The 13473-nt window shown below is 48.8% G+C and overlaps 1 protein-coding gene across 7 annotated transcripts in view; it reads right to left on the bottom strand.

Annotated features, from left to right (window-relative positions):
- Positions 1 to 2532: 2532 nt before the first annotated feature.
- Positions 2533 to 13473, bottom strand: part of arhgap44a (Rho GTPase activating protein 44a) — a 77226-nt gene continuing 66285 nt past the window's right edge. For 4 of the 7 annotated variants that reach the window (XM_064323531.1, XM_064323533.1, XM_064323532.1 and 1 more), the window contains 4 exons: positions 11703 to 12218; positions 9252 to 9367; positions 7404 to 7784; positions 2533 to 2767 (listed from right to left, as the gene is read on the bottom strand). In XM_064323531.1, the coding sequence (XP_064179601.1) occupies positions 2613 to 2767; positions 7404 to 7784; positions 9252 to 9367; positions 11703 to 12218 (1168 nt within the window). In that variant the 3' untranslated portion in view covers positions 2533 to 2612. Of the gene's footprint in view, positions 2768 to 6199; positions 6251 to 7403; positions 7785 to 9251; positions 9368 to 11702; positions 12219 to 13473 lie in introns of all 7 variants that reach the window. The other 3 variants (XM_064323536.1, XM_064323537.1, XM_064323534.1) reach the window with 2 other exon arrangements.

Here is a 13473-nt window from a genome sequence, read left to right as displayed (position 1 = left end):
TGTACTGTAATGAGGCACTGGAAAACCCTGTTTCCAAACTGAACCTCCGGTTTTTGAGAAGTAGCCGGGATGGGAAGACGCAGGAGCTGGCCATCTGGTTGTGTCTACAGGATCTGTGACACGAAGAAAACCACAGAACGCCAGAGCAGCCTTGCGGCTGGAAAGGAACCGACGGCACACAGGGCGAGCTCTGAGAGGACGCCGAGCCTTGTGCAGCTGCCCCGAAAACCCAGGGGTGTATCTAATAAAGCAGAAAAATGTTCATGCCCCCCCCCCCCCCGCCAGAGACTGAGGGAGACCCATGCAGAGGCGAGATGGGGGGGGGGGGGGACTGAAACAACTCTTCCCCTGGAGACCTGTAAGACCGCGGAGGTCGTTGTTTGTTCGCGGACCGCGGAGGGGCGGAGTCAGTTACGCCCGGCGCATTCCGGGCATAGCGCGGGCTCTGAGTCAGCGCTCCCCGCGCTCCCGCACAGCTGCCCCGAGCTCCAGGGGCGCTGCTCGCCGCTCCGCCGCTCTTCCGGGACTCGCTCCGGACGTCAGATGTTATCGTTAACGAAAAAATACGTTCCGCCTCTCGCTTTGTTATTGCTGGTAACATAACATCAGAATGTTCTTTTGCTTTCGGAAAACATAACTCAAAACATGATATCATTTGTATGTTTTTGTCAGTGCAGAGAGAGAGAGGCTTCAGGGAGAACACAGAGGAGGAGAGAGGAGGAGAGAGGCTGTGGGGAGAACACAGAGGAGCAGAGAGGCTGTAGGGAGAACACAGAGGAGGAGAGAGGCTTCAGGGAGAACACAGAGGAGGAGAGAGGAGGAGAGAGGCTGTGGGGAGAACACAGAGGAGCAGAGAGGCTGTAGGGAGAACACAGAGGACAGAGAGGCTGTGGGAGAACACAGAGGAGAGAGAGGCTGTGGGAGAACACAGAGGAGCAGAGAGGCTGTGGGAGAACACAGAGGAGCAGAGAGGCTGTGGGGAGAACACAGAGGAGCAGAGAGGCTGTGGGGAGAACACAGAGGAGGAGAGAGGCTGTGGGGAGAACACAGAGGAGGAGAGAGGCTGTAGGGAGAACACAGAGGAGGAGAGAGGCTGTAGGGAGAACACAGAGGAGGAGAGAGGCTGTGGGGAGAACACAGAGGAGCAGAGAGGCTGTAGGGAGAACACAGAGGAGGAGAGAGGAGGAGAGAGGCTGTAGGGAGAACACAGAGGAGGAGAGAGGCTGTAGGGACAACACAGAGGAGCAGAGAGGCTGTAGGGAGAACACAGAGGAGGAGAGAGGCTGTAGGGAGAACACAGAGGAGCAGAGAGGCTGTGGGGAGAACACAGAGGAGCAGAGAGGCTGTGGGGAGAACACAGAGGAGGAGAGAGGCTGTGGGGAGAACACAGAGGAGGAGAGAGGCTGTAGGGAGAACACAGAGGAGGAGAGAGGCTGTAGGGAGAACACAGAGGAGGAGAGAGGCTGTGGGGAGAACACAGAGGAGCAGAGAGGCTGTGGGGAGAACACAGAGGAGCAGAGAGGCTGTGGGGAGAACACAGAGGAGGAGAGAGGCTGTGCCGTAGTCACAGAGATGTCTCAGAGCACCACTGTTAAAACACGTGGCTGGGCCCACCTGTGCTGGCCGGGGCAGAGTAATGCAAGGTAGTGTAGGCAAAGGTGGGGAGGGGGGTGCACTTTCTGCAACAAAACCTCCTGGGTTAGTGTGAGGAAACACCTCAGCCCCCCCTCCCGCACAGACAGAATGCATCTAACTGATTCCTGTACAGCACAGTCTGCTCCCCTCCTGCAGGGACAGACTGCACCTCACTGACCGCAGTACAGTGCAGTCTGCTCCCCTCCTGCAGGGACAGACTGCACCTCACTGACCCCAGTACAGTGCAGTCTGCTCCCCTCCTGCAGGGACAGACTGCACCTCACTGACCCCAGTACAGTGCAGTCTGCCCCGTCTCCTGCAGGGATGGACTGCACCTCACTGCAGCTGCCCCCTCAGACAGACTGCCCCACTGACCAGTCAGGATCTACCCTCTGATGGAAGGCCCTCTACCACTCACGTGACCCAGTCAGTGTCTTCTTTGTGACCAATGAAGGCAGACAGACTCAACTAAGACAGTGCAGTACTTTTTTTGAGGGATTACATACACCAACGACCCCAAAGGAACCCCCCTTGAATGCCACAATAAAAAGTTTCTTTGTAAAATGAACTTAAATTGACCAAATTGCAATAAGCAGACTTTTAGGAAAAAAGAAAATTAAAATAAAAAACAACAAAAACCTTAACAATATAAAGTTTCATTTTTAATACAATTTAAGCAGTCGGTCCCTTTTCACAATAAAACTACAAATGAACCTTGCAGCATTTGACTGGTTCCTATTTAACATGGTTCCCTTCTCATTCACTCCATAGAATGGGAAGCAAATGAGGCTGGTCTAGTTCTGCTGCTCCAGTCAGTGCATAATAGTAGGAGAGGGCTGCTTATGTCGCTGGGTGATTGTGAGAGATTCTCTATGACAGCTGGGGTGGAGGGGGGCGAGGGGGGGGGGGGGTAGAGCATCAGGGCATTGGGGCAGGGGGCGGGGCCAGGGAACAGGGGGGCGGGGCATGTCATGGTGTCATAGTGCTGTGATCTCAGTATCCTCCTCAGGCTCGGTCTTGCCGGGGGGGTCTGCCACCGCCACAGAGTTCCTGTCGGGGTCGCCCAAGGGTTCGTCCAGCAGCCCGTCCAGTTCCACACTGATGGTGGGAATTTCCAGGTCGAAGGGAAAATCTGAAGGTGACGAAGATCATCGCCACGACGAGGACGATGACAATGAGAGCCCCAAAACAGATGAGAGTCCCAGAAGGAGGAGAGAAGAGAGAGAGAAGAGGTTAGGTGTCAGCTGGGTCGTGTGTGTGTGGGGTGTGGGGGGGGGGGGGGGGGGGGTTGGGTTCAGGGACAGAGAGCGTCACACACTGGATTGCGGCAGCAGGAGAAACACCGGCGCTGACGGACACATCACACACCGGAGACGTCATCAAGCACAGGCTCCGTGAGAGAGCTTTCAATGAGCGCTTCTCCGACTGCCCACAGGGGGCGCTGTCCCTCGCCTATGGCTCAGAATTTTACAGCGGATCCCTGACATTCCAGAAAGGAGTAAGGAGGAGGGTGCCGCTAAGGTTTTCTTATTGACATTCCTAAAAGGGGAAAGAGTAGGACAATCTCTGCACAGTTTACAGCAACAATATTATCCTCTCTTGCTTTCTGTGTCGGAGCAGGTCTGTGCATTACACAGCTGTGCACACAAACAGTAAACTGTAACCGAAGGGGTGGCAGGAGAGAAAACGCTGAGGCTTTAGCAGCTCCCCGATTCATTTTGGCGAGGTTGAGAAAATGAATGGCAGTGAACTGGGAGCCTGACAACCAGGAGGGACGGCGACGCTGTTAACGGTCAGCAGACACAGCTGATGCTGCTAGTATTCATGCTATGTAAACACAATGGGGGTAAGCTCCACGTGATTACCTGTGTTACAGTATACCAAAGTGACGGATTCCCTTTAAAGAGCATTCTGGCGGGAGGGCTAACGCAGCCCTTCCAGGGCGGGACCATGAAGGGGAACGGGCCTTTTACGGAGCGCAGCGCTGGCTGCCTGCACGACTCCTCAGAATCATGTGAGAGTGATGACATCACCAGTGTGATAATGACACAGGGGCAAGAGAGGAGAGGAGAGAAAGATGGAGAGCAACAGACAGAGAAAGGAAAAGAGACCTGGTGAGAGATGGAAAGAGAAAGGAACAGAAAGATGGATGGAGAGAATAGAAGGGCAGAAAAGGGAGACAAAGTGAGACAGAGAGAGGTATAGAGATAGCAGGAGAGAGAACAGGAGACAGAGCAAAAAAAGACAGAGAAAGAAAGGGACCAAGACACAGAGAGAGAGACAGACAGAGATAGTGACATAGATAATTAGAGAGAGACCAGAAACAGACTAGATATACACGGAGAGAGAAAGAGAGACATCTCAACTGGAGATGAAGCCACTGCACTGCTGGGTACTGGGTTGCGGCCGGGACACCGTAGACACGACGTGAGACAGGTGCTGCTGGGATTGGGTGGTGTTGGGCGGGGAGGGAAGGGGCGGGAGAGTGGGATCTAGAGTGGGTTTTTGAGGGGGGGGGGGCAGGGGGCCCCTCAAAAGCAAACGCCGTGAGTGCTGTGCGGTGCTTGAGCGGGACTCTTAATCCCTAAGCCATGCATCGCTCGGGACCAGCTCCATCATGCAAAGGCCACATCGCCATTACGGGTTAGTGCCAGACTGCACACAGCCGATATGTCCGCACATACATATACACACACATACATATGCTCCATATATACAGGTATACACACACATACATATACTCCATATATACAGGTATACACACACACATACGCTCCATATATACAGGTATATACACACATATATACGCTCCATATATACAGGTATACACACACACATACGCTCCATATATACAGGTATACACACACATACATATGCTCCATATATACAGGTATACACACACATACATATACTCCATATATACAGGTATACACACACACATACGCTCCATATATACAGGTATATACACACATATATACACTCCATATATACAGGTATACACACACACATACGCTCCATATATACAGGTATATACACACATATACGCTCCATATATACAGGTATATACAACATACATACACTCCATATATTCAGGTATATACACATACATACGCTCCATATATACAGGTATATACACATACATACGCTCCATATATACAGGTATACACACATACATACACTCCATATATACAGGTATATACAAACATACATACGCTCCATATATACAGGTATATACACATACATATGCTCCATATATACAGGTATATACACACACATACGCGTCATATATACAGGTACACACACATACATGCGCTCCATATATACAGGTATATACACACATACATACGCTCCATATATACAGGTATATACATATACATACACTCCATATATACAGGTATATACACACATACATATGCTCCATATATACAGGTATATACACACTACATGCGCTCCATATATACAGGTATACACACACATACATATGCTCCATATATACAGGTATACACACACACATACGCTCCATATATACAGGTATACACACATATACATAGCTCCATATATACAGGTATATACACATACATACGCTCCATATATACAGGTATATACACATACATACGCTCCATATATACAGGTATACACATACATATGCTCCATATATACAGGTATACACACATACATATGCTCCATATATACAGGTATACACACACACATACGCTCCATATATACAGGTATACACACATACATATGCTCCATATATACAGGTATACACACATACATATGCTCCATATATACAGGTATACACACACATACATACGCTCCATATATACAGGTATACACACATACATACGCTCCATATATACAGGTATATACACATACATACGCTCCATATATACAGGTATACACACACATACATATGTTCCATATATACAGGTATATACACACACATACGGTTCATATATACAGGTACACACACATACATGCGCTCCATATATACAGGTATACACACATACATATGCTCTATATATACAGGTATACACACATACATACACTCCATATATACAGGTATATACACACATACATACGCTCCATATATACAGGTATATACATATACATATGCTCCATATATACAGGTATATACACACATACATTCGCTCCATATATACAGGTATATACACACATACATACGCTCCATATATACAGGTATATCACACATACATACGCTCCATATATACAGGTATACACACACACATACGCTCCATATATACAGGTATACACACATACATACGCTCCATATATACAGGTATACACACATACATACGCTCCATATATACAGGTATATACACATACATACACTCCATATATACAGGTATACACACATACATACGCTCCATATATACAGGTATACACACATACATACGCTCCATATATACAGGTATATACACATACATACACTCCATATATACAGGTATATGCACACACACAGCAGGCTGGAGCCAGCTCCAGAGTTAGCCAGAGTGCCAAAGACAGCGGTGAGGCGGGGCTTCGCACAGTGGCTCCGGCTTACCCTGTGAGTCCCCTCACATTTAGCCCACACTGAACCAATCGCCTCACACAGCTGCAAGCACACAGTAATACAACCGACAAAAGAAGAAGAAGAAGAAAAATAAATGAATAGCGATTCAGAGGCGGAATACAGTGGACACAGAGGACGGCCTTTTAACCCTTTTCCTGCCGGGACAGGGGCGACTCGGGAGCACCTGTGTAAGACAGGTGCACTCTGGGTAAGGGGTGTGCACGTGGCCCCGCTTGACCACACCGCGCAATAGTGTGGCACGACTGGGAATACATTCCCCCAGGAGTCAACAGGAATGAACTGCTTGACCACACTGGTTGTGGGGTACAACCATGAATATGTTCCCTGAGGAATCAGAAATAATATTGCTTGCCCACACCCTGCAATAGTCAATAGTGTGGTGCATCCAATACTGTGCTCCTCCAAGAAACAAAAGAAGCAAACTACTAGACCTCTGTCCCCAGAAGCCACCTGAAGAGTCACATTGGTAAGAACCCTTAGTAAAGAGGCCCCTTAGTTTCATACAGGAAAAGGGTTACAAGCCGCTGAATGCTAACAGGCTAACACACTGTCCTACATATGAAATGAAACTGCTGGATATTTGTTTAATGTCCTACAATTATATAATGAAATATTTAAACACTAATAGAATTTTAATTACAATCATGCAGAATAGATAAAGCTCAAAAAGACATTAATTTGTCTAACATATTTCAGAAATGAAATAATTTTCCAATGCTGGACTTTAAATTCAGCAAAATTGAGAAGACAAACTGTGATTTTTCCACTGTAGGCTTGAGCCCTTGCAAATAACCAACCCCGAAACACAGGAACTGAAAAGCCCCACCACCTGGAAAAATAGTAGGCGTGTGTGTGTGTGTATTCATGTGCGTGTGTGTATGTATGTGTGTGTGTATGAGCGTACATGCGTGTGTGTGGGTTGTTGTGTGTGTTGTAGTGTGTTATGTGTGTGTGTATATGGAGTGTGTATATGCGTGTGTGTGTGTTGGTGTAGTGTTGTGTGTGTGATATGTATGTGTGTGTGTGTGTGTGTGTATGTGTGGTGTGTGTGTGTGTGTGTGTGTGTGCGTGTATGTGGTGTGTGTGTATATGTGTGTGGTGTAGATGTGTGTGTGTGTGTGTTGTGTGTGGATGTAGTACTTAAGGGTGTAACGACGTGAGTACTGAGTGTTACCTGTGCTCATGCTCTCCCCAGGAGACAGTCCATCCAGTAGGCCGTGCTCCAGAGGCTGGGGGGAAGAGCTGGGCAGTCCGGGGGTGCTGGGCGGCTGGGGCGGGGGCAGGCTTGGCCTCTGCCGGGGTTTGGGGGTGGGTCGGGATTTGGTGAGCGTGCCGGACAGGGACGGGGGGGAGGACAGGGAGGCGGTGGTCCCCGACGAGGCCCCTCCCGGGGAGGCGATGGTTGCGTACCCCTGGGGGTAGCTGAATCCGTACGGGGAGGGGGTGCTAGGAGGGGTGGGCGATAGGCTGACCGGAGAGGGCTGACCTGTCGATTGGTCCGACACCCCCCCAGACTGACCCACCTTTGGCGGGGTGGGGGCCAGTTTTTTGTTTGCTGTGGGGCAATGGAGACAGAGCGTACATTAGAGAGCAGGAAGAGTGTGCAGGTTGCTTTATACAGGGCTGCTCTAAAGACTGCAATAAAATGATTCTTCTTAATGCGGTTTGGGTGCTTCAGCCAAAACAAAATGCCAGCACTCTGCTGAATTCTCTAATTAATTAATTTAGTTAATTTTTCACTTTTTATTTTCAGACACGCTTTCTACTGTTGGCATTATAATCGCATTTTAATTTAGTTATGGCCTGGCAGATATATATATATATATATATATATATATATATAGCATAGTAGAGATACGGTATATTTAACCCTTTGAAGAGTAGGTTTTTTGGAACATTTTTTTCTAAATTCTAAGTCAGTGTTCTAGAACGCCATTGCTATCAGTTACCAGTAGTGCTTGTTCAGTTAAGAACATCCTGATCACACATTTGTGGTCGTACACTTTGAAGGGTAAAAATAAAATGTGGAAAAGATTCATAAAGGCCCAAACATCATGCGAGTGCTGGAATCTCTTAACGCTGCTTCACAGGGGGTGTCTGAACCAGCTGTAGCGTTCAGACGAAAACTTTCATCTGCTTACAGTCCACAGCTTTCCTGCAGCTTCTCTGCACCATCTTTCCTGGGAAAATATTCCACTGCCGCCCCCCCCCCCCCCCCAATGGCCCTTTGGTGTTTCTGTGTTTTCCTTTAAATTCCCTCTATTCCCTCTGGCTGGCCGGCGCTGGGAGACGGGGCGGCTGTGGAAACGCTCTGCGAGCCGGACGCTTCCCCACACCTGCGCCGCCGAGACCCATCAATCGCCCAGACGACGGGACGCGAGCCAAGAAACGTTTTAAAGACGAGTCACATGACGAGTACAGCCTCCGTCACACTCTCAACCAACCCAGGATCTCGCTCTCGTCTTGTGCTCTACCTCTCACTGACGGGGCTGCTATAAGGGGCATTTGATTTGGAGATGAACACCAGTGAGAAATCGCCTTGCAGTGGATGCCATCTATCTGTAACCACGGTTCTAACTATGGCTCTAGATTAGTGAAATTTAATTTAGCGCTTTTGCGATCCTCTATATGCACTTATCATGGCGGTCTGGGCATGTTATTAGCCAGGTCTCCATTTCTCATATAACTTCGATGAATGCGCTAACGTTCTCCTAAATTTCAAGTCGTGCTGGATAAGAGCTCAGCGAATGTAGCGTAAAGGTGGACACAGGAACATATAAAACAACCCTTCCCAACTCTACTTCTCTTTTTCCTGACTATGAAACACCCTCCCAGTCTTCAACCTTCATTCTGAACTTTCAACATCTCATGACGTTCTGCTGATATACCTTATGCAGATGGAATGCACTGTAATATACTGTGAATGTGTGTGAAATCATGTTTCTGAAAACATATAACTGAAGTTATATTTCAAAAGCAACAAATTTAAGAATTGACTGTAATATGTGGAAGGGGACACTACCTTTGCGTAGGGAGAGAGGGCTCTGGTCATTGGCCTGGCCGCTATTGGTCGAAGGACCCACAATCTGGACAGCCTTCTGCCCAATCACAGGAGACAACTCTTTGTTCTTCAACGTACTAGAGACAGAGAGAGAGGAAAGGGATAGGGAAAGAGAGAGAGAGAGAGGAGAGAGAAAGAGAGAAGGAGGAGACAGAAAAGGTCATTCCCAGCATCTCCTCTGGTCTCTGCCGCCTTTGCACAGGCCAGCAAGGCAGGGCAGACCTTTTCAAAGTGAGTCATAAGATCATCCATTAGAACAGTGATGTCATTTCCTGAACGGGTACCATACACCAGTATTACTTCATGCACTGGCAGGTTTAAAATAATTAAATAACATAAAATAAAAAAGGTGTTGATTGTATGTATGTTTATAAATTCAGTGCTGGAAAATGACACTTGAGGTCAAAGCAATGACTAACACGAATAGAGGAAAATAACAGGACTTGTTCATTTCTTGAGTCAGAGGTAACCGCTGGTGCTTTGGAAAGCCCGCATCACAAATGGTCAATGTTAACCAATGACTAAAAGGAGTGAATCAGCTTAGTAACCGTAATTTGAATTAATTTTTGTTTTACAATCCTGCATTCAGCTTACTGAGACTGGACTAGCTTGACCTTTTCTGCTGTTTGGAATCCACAGATTCATTTGTTTTCCTGAACAGTGTCATCGCGGGCAGGAGCTGCAGCGTAGCATTCCCACAACATTCCCACAACATTCCAGCAACGCAGCAACGTGCAGTCCAGGCCGTGGGACCGCCACCTGCTCTAGCTGGGCTCTGTCCATGTTCACATCCACCACCCAGTGTGAGTCACGCAGTCTTTGGAAAAAGCTGAGCTTGGGCTGAGAATCAAGATATTTTCACTGACGCACGTGATAAGAGGATTGCAGAACTGGAGAATTCTCAGACTCGCAGCGGTCTGTGTGTGTGTGTGTGCGTGTGTGTGTGTGTGAGTGTGTATGCGTGAGTGTATGTGTGTGCGAGTGTCTGTGTGTGTGTGTTAACGTGTTCCTCCGTAGTTCCACCATGCAAACAGGCAATTCTACCAACGGCACTTTACCACAACATACAGGTCATGCATACGCTCTCATTCCGGAAACTACTCCAGCTATCACCCTTCAGTACTCTTCTAGAAAACAGTTTCAGAAAACCTTGGCAGATAGAAAAGAACAACTTTATTTTTCCCAGGGGAAACGTCAGGAAATGTGACAAGAACCGCTGCAAGATGACCCAGGGGGCGCCCCTGAGCTTTAAACCTCAACAGGTTAAACCCTCCCCCCATCTTCTCCTCTACAAACACAGATGTGAGCGAAGGGCTGCAGCTGTAGCTCACGCTAAACATGACTCATGGAGACGCCCAATCAGGGCCCTGGAGACACCCAATCAGCCAATCAAGGACCTGGAGACGCCCAATCAGCCAATCGGGGCCCTGGAGACGCCCACGCAGATGTGGATATTAAAAAGTGACGGGCATGAAGAGGACACCAGACGTGTTTGGTGCGAAGGTCACAGACAGCATCGTTTCCGAGCAACAGCTCCAGCCTTTGCCTCTGCTCCAGATCACACTGAGCGTAGGGGCGGCTCAGGGTTCGAGAGGTTCGGAGTCGGGGGGGTTGTGCTATGCAGACAATACATCCCTCATGGCTATTCTAGAGTTTATTTTTTTTTAATTACACATTGTCACAAACCCTTTCACATCTCAAACCAAAACCCAGCTGGTTTCAAACCCAGCTGAATGAACAGCCCCCCCCCCCCCCCCAAAAAAAAAGTTCTCCTACACCCGCAACAACCCAAAGAAAATGTTAAAGAAAAGCGACGATAACCCGTAAAAACAAAAGCCAGCCACGAAACTCTTCTTTCCGCAGGGAAAGCAAGCAGAAGCTGGATGTACACATGTACATCTACGCGAGTCTGAATACGAGGATGCAGGTTCATTTACCCAATGAGTCAGCAACACTCCCTCCATCCTCAGGCGTACAGTGATACCCTGCATAAGGTATCACCAGGCAGTGCGGAATGCCACCGCCTGACTTGCGTGTGCAATCGCGCATGGCGTTTTGGGTGTTTAAACTCGATGGGCTGGCAGGCAGGGGTTTTTGGGGGGGGGTGGAGAGTCAGTCTAGTTGCACACATGAAAGCAAGCCACATTACTCCAGCCTGAGAGTGCCGGAGAGAATCTGAAATTTGGTCGAACAAAGTAAAGAAACGAAATGACTTGACTTGAAATGGGAAAAAAACAGAAACAAGATGGTACTACTGAGGGAAGCACCTTCCTCTTTGACTCTCTCTCTCTTTTCCTCTCTCCCATTCCCCATCTCCCTCTGAGTGAGTGTTTTAGGGTCGTATAGTTTTGTGGGTGTTCTTTCTCTCTGAAAGCTGAAAGCCGGGGGGGGGAGGTTTGGGGGTGTATTTACCTAGTCAGGGTGGGTCCTCTGTCTCGGCTACAGGCACCTGTGGCCCACTGCGAGGGGGCGAACGGGGGGAGGCTAGGGGGGTTGCAGATGGACGGGTCGTGTCGGGTTAGGGCCAGTGGGGTTTTGATGTAGAGGGGTGAGACGTTAGTTTCGGACGGGAGGGCATGCGGGGGCTCGGAGGGGGCGCCCTGTTTGGGGTTGTGCAGGGAGCCGGGTTTGGGGTTAGAGTTGATGTCCAACTGCTGGCAGGGGGGGCAGGACGGAGGCGGGAGGGGGGAGGCGTGGACGGTCCAGTCAGAGGGGGGAGGGGAAGGACCCGGGGGCACGGATTCGGGCCCGGGGGCTACGGGCCTGGAGCAGGGCTGTGCTTTGGGGTAGAAATGGTAGGGAGGGGGGTAGCAGGAGGAGGAGGAGGAGGAAGAGGTTGCGGGGTAGGGAGGGGGCGGTCTCTCTTCCTCTGGGGAAGGGTAGACGTAACAGGAGTCCGACCAATTGGACGACGAAGCATCATCCGAGCTGCAAGTGTTGGGGAAAAAAAACAACACAAAATAAAACAGAAAAAGGAAAAAAAAAAAGCAACAATGATTGAACAAGGAGACGGGTTGATCTGGGGCAGAGAGAAAACGTCTGTTGGTTTTTAAATGTATTATTATTTTGAGGGTGAAGTACAGGGGATGCACAGTTCAGGCCGCAAGACAAAAGTGACGCGCCACGCGTAAACATCATTAGTGGGGTTTCTTATTATTGAGAGTGACGGGACGCGACCGCTGTATTTCAGCCAATCGGGCGTGCGCTACGAAGGGGAGGAGCTTTCGGTGAGGTGAGGGGGCGTGCGTGACGGAGAAGTAGTGCAGAGAAACGGAAGGAAGGGCTCGGGGAAGGAAGGAGCACAACGCAGGTTTACGAAAAACAAACCAACAAAAACAAAAAAAAAACAAGAAAGAAGAAAAAAAAAACCCTTCAGATTCCCCAATAAACGAGGCGGAAATGAAAGGGCGTGCACGGCGCTGGCGGCCGCCAGTGAAGCGCAGCGAACGAGCTTGTGTCCGCACACCGCACCAGAGAGGGGAAAAAAAAACACTTCATATTGCGGCGTATGTATCGGACAGCGAGGGACTCGTAAATCCCGCCTCCGCTATGACGTCACACGCACACGACCAATAAGGCAGAGGAGCGGCGGCGCCTGGGCGCCCCTCGAATCGCGGCAGCGGCGCGACGATGAACGCGCTCGCCTGCGTCCGTTAAAAGCCGTGCCCTGGTGCGGTGCGTCGGACGCAAAGCCCCGTTCGACGGCTTTGCAGATTTACACAGAGAGCAGCGCCGGCAAAGGAAGGATCATTCATTCCACTGTCTGTGGACTGCCCAAAAAAAACCCCCCAACATTTCAGCAGGTTCCTGCGGCAGTCCCAAAAGAGCACAATTTATACGGTACAACTTTCACCCGAACACACAAACTATGAGCATAAAAACAAAACAAAAAAAAATCAACTAGCAAAGGGTGAAATTAGACAGTGTTGTGGAGAGGAATGGAACAGATTTCTACTGGGCAGGAAATGAGCAAAGATTAGTTAGCCAGAAGCAACACTCCAAGCCATGCTAAAAGATCCCAGCAAATACGTTAATACTTTCTGTCTCAGGTTAAACATCCTCAAACTGCCAGTAATCGAAATTCAATCAGGGACAAAATTAACAGACAAGCAAGAGAAAAACCCAAATTTTAGTAGTCTCTTCCATTAAAACCAAAGAGAGGGGAATAAACACACAGCACAAA

Source organism: Anguilla rostrata, chromosome 2 (assembly GCF_018555375.3).
Source record: "Anguilla rostrata isolate EN2019 chromosome 2, ASM1855537v3, whole genome shotgun sequence".
Lineage (NCBI taxonomy): Eukaryota > Metazoa > Chordata > Actinopteri > Anguilliformes > Anguillidae > Anguilla > Anguilla rostrata.
Note: the sequence above shows the minus strand (reverse complement) of the source record. Positions and strands in the feature narration are given on the sequence as shown.